Here is a 6609-nt window from a genome sequence, read left to right as displayed (position 1 = left end):
CTGTGGTGCTCGGTGCCTCTTGGAGCTGTTCAGGTTCACGACCCGTGGATACACCCGTCTGCCTAGCCTGCCTGTTGGGTGGCAGAGAGACGAGGCGGTCGGCTAAAATTACAACAATGATTGCCTAAACAACTACTCCCCTGGGGAGGGATCACTGCTTAGCCTCCTCATATAAAACTTAGTAGGCTACATGATGTCCACGGGGCTCGAGTGGTGCGTCAAACACCGTGCCCGCAGGGACGGGGAAATGCCAGTTGGTGGTTGGCGCGGGATATCCACTTCTTGGCAATGGGGCTAAAAGTATCCTGCTTCTGAAGTGAGAGTGGGAATGGTTGATGAGCGTCGCCCGTCACATAGATCAACAAGGGGCGCACCCCCCAGGGCAGAACTGAGTCTAACTCTTCCATTTATCAAAATCTGCCGGGTTACTAGGACGGATAGTTCCCACCCCTGGCCCTGCGGTTCGGCCATCTTGTACTATCAAAAGAAAACAAGACTTAAAAATGGACAAGGAAAGAGTAAATGAGGTAATGTACTGCTTTTGCTATACACTTAAGGAGCCTGCTGCAGAAGTTGTGTGCATCTTTCTGTTAGTGTTCCATTGCCTGAAACTTCAATCACCCTAGTCGCTGGTAGTGACCCGTGTTTGATTTTAATTGGGCAGATCTAAATAAAATAAAATATTAAAAATGATAATATAATTAATAAATGAAAATTTAATGATAATAAATAAATGATAAAAAATGTACATAAATAACAAACCACTCGGCCACGGTGGCCGAGTGGTTAGAGCATCGGACTTAAGACTGTCACGACGCCAATCTGAATTCGAGGTTCGAGTCACCGGCCGGTACGTTGTTTCCCTTGGGCAAAGGGAAATTCACCTCGATTGCCTACCTAGCCCATACTTTGTGTCAACTCTTGTCAATAAAGATCACGCCGTTAACATTCACTACCACTGAAAAAGCCTTGTACTAAGGGGAAAAAAAAACCTTTTACAATATATTTATTATATTATATTATATTTTATTTTTAAAAATATTTAATAAAAATTTATAATTTATAATATATATATATTTTATATATATATTAATATAATATATGTTTGTGTGTGTGTGTGTTATGTGTATGTGTATGTGTATGTGTATGTGTTGTGTAGTTATGTGTGTGGTGTGTGTGTGTGTGTGTGTGTGTGTGTGTGTGTGTGTGTGTGTGATATATAATATATAATATTTATTTATTATAAAATTTTATATTATTATATATATATAATTTATTTTACATATATATACACTACTACAACCAGATACCACACACACACATACACCACACACACACACCACAACACACACACGCACACACACACACACACACACACCCCCACCACCTCACACTCACCTCACCAACTACAATTATTTTATATTTTATATATATATATAAATTAATTTATATATAATATATTAATATTAATTTATTTGTTTAATATTTATTTTATTTTTAAAATTATATAATTTTTTATATTAAAAAATTTATTAATTAAAAAGAATAAAAAACCCCCACCACACCAACAAAAAAAAAAAAAAAAAAAAAAAAAAAATTATCTATTATATTATTATTTATATTTTTTTATTTATAATATTATATATATATATATATTCATGCATCACAAAAACTAGGGAGGTCCATAGCTGGGGAAAGGGAGGTCCATAGCGGGGGACGTGTCCTACTGGAAGGGGGTCCTACTTTGGAAGGAGGTCCTAGCTGGGAGATATCCTAGCTGGGAAGGGGGTCCATAGCGGGGGAAGGTGATCCCAACGGGGGAAAGGAGGCCCAAAACTGAGAAGGTGATCCATAGCGGGGGAGGTACCTATGGGGAAGGGGGTCATACTGGGGAAAGAGGTCCTGCGGGGGGAAGGGGTCCATAGCGGGTTTAAAGGGGAATCTACAGTGGGAAGGTCCATAGCGGGGGAAGGTATCCATAGCTGAGGAAGGAGGTCTACAGCAGGAAAGGGGGGTCATAGCTGGGGAAAGGGGGTCCATGCTGCGAAGGGGGTCCATACGGGGGAGGTGATCCATAGGGGGGGAAGGTGATCCATAGCTTGGGGAAAGGGGCCATAGCTGGGGAAGGAGGTCCATATCGGGGGAAGGTATCCTAGCGGGGGAAGGTAATCCAAGTTGGGGAAGGGGGCCCCATAGCTGCGAAGAGGTCCATAGCGGGGGAAATTATCCTGCTGAAAAAGGTGTTCCAACGGGGGAAAGGGTGTCCATAGTGGGGGAAGGATGTCCATACTGGGGGAAGGGGTCCATAGCTGGGAAGGATCCATAGCGGGGGAAGGGGGTCCATACTGGGGAAGATGACTCTGTTTTGGGGGGGGAACCATACTATGGAAGGGGCCCCATACTGGGGTATGATCCATAGCGGGGAAAGGGGGTCCATGGGCGGGGGAAAGGGGGGTCCATAGCTGGAGAAAAAAGGTCCTAGCTGGGGGAAGGTGACCAACGGGGAAATATCCATAGTTGGGGAAGGAAGTCCATACTGGGAAAGGAGGTCCATAACTGGGGAAGGGGGTTTAGCTGGGGAAAAGGACCATAGCGGGGGAAGAGGCCCATGCTGGGGAAGGTGACCATACTGGGAAGGAGGTTCATAGCTAGGGGAAGGGGCCCATAGTTGGGGGAAAGGGGAGGTCCATAGCCGGGGAAGGGGGCCCTTTTTGCGGAAGGGGGCCCATACTGGGGAAGGGGTCCTACTGGGGGGAAGGAGGCCCCATAGCCGGGAAGGAGGTCCTAGTTGGGGAAAAGGGGTCTATAGCTGGGGAAAGGGGCCCATTGTTTTGGGGAAGGAGGTCCATACTGGGAAGGAGGTCTATGCTGGGGAATGGGGTCCATTGCGGGAAGGGGGCCCATACGGGGGAAAGGGGGTCATACTGGAAAAGGGAGGTCCGTAGCTGGGAAAATTATCCATGCGGGGGAAAGGGGGGTCCATAGCGGGGGAAGGGTGACCAAAACTGGGGAAGGAGGTCCATATTTGGGGGAAGGAGTCCATACGGGGGAATGTGATTAAAAAACGGGGGAAGGGATCCATAGCGGGGGAAGGAGGCCCCTAGCGGGGGGAAGGTGTTTCCAAAAACTGGGGAAGAGGGTCCATAGCTGGGGAAGGATCCTAGCGGGGGAAGGGATCCTACTGGGGAAGGTGATCCATACTGGGGAAGGTGATCCATACGGAAAAAGGGGTCCATAGCTGGGGAAGGTTATCCATAGCTGGGAAGGGTGTCCATAGGGGGGGCGGACCATATGGGGAAAGAGGTCTTAAGGGGGGGAAAGGGGGGTCCATAACTGGGGGGATTTCCATAGCTGGGAAAGGGGGTCATACGGGGGAAGATATCCTAGCTGGGGGAAGGGGTCCATGCTGGGGAAGGGGTCCATAGCTGGGGAGGTGACCATAGCTGGGGAAAGGGGTGTCCTAGTGGGGAAGGTATCCATAGCGGAAAAAGCGGGTCCAAGCGGGGGAAGATGATCCATAGCGGGGGAAAAGTTACCCATAGCTGGAAGCGGTCCATGCTGGGGAAGATATCCATAGCGGGGGAAGGATTCCTGCTGGGGAAAATTATCCATAGTGGGAAGGTGCCCGCTGGGGAAGGATCCATAGCGGGGGAAAAGGTGATCCATAGCGGGGAAACGGTCCTACGGGGGAAATACCATAGGGGGGGAAGGAGGTCCATAGCGGGGGAAAATGATCCTACTGGGAAGGTGACCCCATAGCGGGGGAAAGGGTGTCCATACTGGGAAGATGATCCATCTGGGGAAGGGTGTCCTAGCTGGGGGAAGGAGGTCCTAGTTGGGGAAGGTGATCCATACTGGAAAGGTGCCCAAAGTTTTGGAAGGTGATCCATAGCTGGGAAGGGGCTTAGCTGGGGAAGGATTTTCCTTTTAGCTGGGAAAGGGGGTCCTAGCTGGGGGGGAGGATCCTATTTTTGGGGAAAGGCGATCCATGCTGGGGAAGCGGATCATAGCTGGGGAAGGGGATGCATACTGGGGAGGAGGTCCAAGCGGGGGAAGCGGCCAGCGGGGGAAGGTTTATAGCTGGGGAAGGAGGTCCGTAGTGGGGGGGAGGCCTCCTGGGGAAGGTGATCCATAGCGGGGGAAGGGGGCCCATACTGGGGAAGAGACCAAAAGTTTGGGAGGGATCCTACTGGGGAAGGGGGTCCTAGCGGGGGGAAGATGATCCATACGGGGGGAAGGAGGTCCATAGCTGGGGAGGGGGGCCATACTGGGGAAGGGGATCCATGCGGGGAAGGGGTCCATGGCTGGGGAAGGAGGCCATCTGGGGAAGGGGGTCCTAGCGGGGGAAAGTGGATCCATAGCTGGGGAGGAGGCCTACGGGGGAAGGGGGGTCCTGGCTGGGGAGAGATCCATAGTGGGGAAGGGTTTTCATGTGGGAAGGCGATCATACTGGGGAAGGGGGTCCATAGCTGGGGAAGGTGTCCATACTGGTGGGGGGGTAGGGTTTAAAGAACCACTGTTATAAAGGGGTGATCCTAGCTGGGGAAAGGTGAACCTAGCGGGGAAAGGGTGATCCATAGCTGGGAAGGGGGCCCATAGCGGGGGGAAATTTTCCCATAACCGGGGAACGGGTCTAGTGGGGAAGAGGTCCAAACTGGGGAGGGGTCCATAGCGGGGGAAATATCCTAGCTGGGAGGTCGATCCATAGCTGGGGAAGCGGGCCCATCTGGGGAAGGGGGATCCATAGCTGGGGGAAGGGCGTCGGTTAAGAACCACTGTTAAAAATGGAGGAAGCTGCTAGCTGGGGGTTTTGTCTTCCCCAGGCCGTTGCAGTTCCCCATTTGCCTTGGTCTAACTCGGGCAAGGATCTATGCACTCTATAAAGGGCAACATAGAACCAAAAGCCAAGGGGAACTGTTCCCGGGATTGAAAAAAACGGGGGTAAACTTTCACATTTTTTTTTATCGAGATTCTTTTACTATCAAATCGCTACTTTGTCTTTATCGATACTGTTTTTTAGGGAAAAGGCAGCTGCTGACTATCCAATCACGACCCTTAAATTTAAAGGGCGCCAGTTCATCCCCCATCTCCGCCTCCTGCTTCTTCTCCCCTTTTGCGCTGACCTCAGGTAGGCCTCTCTCGCTCTATGGGCGCGCTGGCGGCCCAGTCAGGCTGGGGGAAATTTCATTCTTTGGGGCCTCCCTTGGGGAGTATTATTATTGCTTTTATAATATACATACATACATACATATATATTAATATTATATATTATATTATATATATATAATATTAATATATATATATTTTTATTTATATTATTTATACTATTTTTGGTAATTTTTTCCCGGAGAATTTTAAGAGAGGTTTTTCCCCAAAACCAAAAAGCAGATGATACTCCCGAATGGCATATAATAAATTATATACATCATACATCATATATACATATATTATATAACCTTTTTAAAATATTTTTAAAATATATATTTTAAATATATATTTTATATATTATATATTAATAATTTAAAAAATTTATATTATATATATATAATATATATTATATTTATATATTATATATATATATTTTTATATATATATATTATATATATATTATTATTTATATTATTTATATTATATTTATTATATATATATATAAATTATTATAATATATATTATTATATATATATATATATATATATTACACACACACACCCCACACACCACCCACCATATAATAAAATTAAAAATATAAAAAATTATTAAAATATATATATATATATATATTTTTTATTAGTATATTTGTAATATATAAAACATTTATTATATTATATTTAATTATAATATATTATATATATTTTATTATTATATAGGTATAGATATTATATTATATTAAAAAATATATTATATATTTATATATGAAAAATATTCACCCCGTATCTATATATCATATATAATATATTACATACATAATATATTATATATATATATTATATATTAAATATATAATATATATATTAAATTATATATTTGTATGTAATAATTTTTAGCTGATTAAAATACATGGATGAAATTTTTTCCTATTAAAAAAATATAACATTAAAATATATAATAACATATGTATTTGTACCTAAATTTATATAATAAATATATATTTTTTATTAATATTTTTATATAATATATATATATATATATATTATAATTAATATATATATATATATGGCAAAAGGGTGTGAGATGTGAGGGTGAGGTTATGGCAGTCACGAAAACGTCAGGGATCGAGGCAAGGTATTTTTAAAAACGGGATGGGGCCTGTGCAAAAATAGTTTTAAAAATTTAATTTAAGAATTTAAAAGTTACAAAAAACCAAAAAGACAACACATTAAAAAACAGAACGAGGCACAAACAAAACAAAAAAGACAAAAAAAGGGGAAAGGGAGAAAGGGGGAAAAATGAAAATGAAAGAGTAGGAGATAGCTTCAAAGGGTTGGCCAAAAATAAAAAAAAGCATCCCCTTCTCGTCCCATGCCAAAAGATCTGGCCTAATCTCGGGCTCAGGGGCCCAAAAGAAAAAGGTTTGATTCTATCTAGCCATTGGTTGTTAACCAGTGTGTG

The 6609-nt window shown here is 43.5% G+C and overlaps 2 protein-coding genes across 2 annotated transcripts; both read right to left on the bottom strand.

Annotated features, from left to right (window-relative positions):
* Positions 1–1723: 1723 nt before the first annotated feature.
* On the bottom strand, positions 1724–3236 carry LOC119575606 (extensin-like). Its single transcript, XM_037923251.1, has 5 exons — positions 3183–3236; positions 2589–2784; positions 2384–2556; positions 2061–2231; positions 1724–1867 (listed from the first exon to the last, which is right to left on the bottom strand). The coding sequence occupies exons 1-5, from the start codon at positions 3234–3236 to the stop codon at positions 1724–1726; spliced, it is 738 nt and encodes a 245-aa protein (XP_037779179.1).
* A 768-nt stretch (positions 3237–4004) lies between these two features.
* On the bottom strand, positions 4005–4670 carry LOC119575605 (cleavage and polyadenylation specificity factor subunit 6-like). Its single transcript, XM_037923250.1, has 2 exons — positions 4656–4670; positions 4005–4487 (listed from the first exon to the last, which is right to left on the bottom strand). The coding sequence occupies exons 1-2, from the start codon at positions 4668–4670 to the stop codon at positions 4005–4007; spliced, it is 498 nt and encodes a 165-aa protein (XP_037779178.1).
* Between the last annotated feature and the right edge of the window lie 1939 nt (positions 4671–6609).

This window comes from Penaeus monodon, chromosome 7 (genome assembly GCF_015228065.2).
Source record: "Penaeus monodon isolate SGIC_2016 chromosome 7, NSTDA_Pmon_1, whole genome shotgun sequence".
Lineage (NCBI taxonomy): Eukaryota > Metazoa > Arthropoda > Malacostraca > Decapoda > Penaeidae > Penaeus > Penaeus monodon.
Note: the sequence above shows the minus strand (reverse complement) of the source record. Positions and strands in the feature narration are given on the sequence as shown.

What these genes read in the sequence shown, in the direction of transcription:
- LOC119575606 (XM_037923251.1), bottom strand. Translation starts at nt 3,236, where the DNA reads ATGGACCCCTTTTTCCGTATGGATCACCTTCCCCAGTATGGATCACCT. An exon ending in GGGCCTCTTCCCCCGCTATG is followed by an intron (nt 2,557 to 2,588) that starts GTCCTTTTCCCC and finishes CCCCTTCCCCAG; the next exon opens with TTATGGACCTCCTTTCCCAG. An exon ending in CCCTATGGATCACCTCCCCC is followed by an intron (nt 1,868 to 2,060) that starts GTATGGACCCCC and finishes CCTTCCCCATAG; the next exon opens with GTACCTCCCCCGCTATGGAT.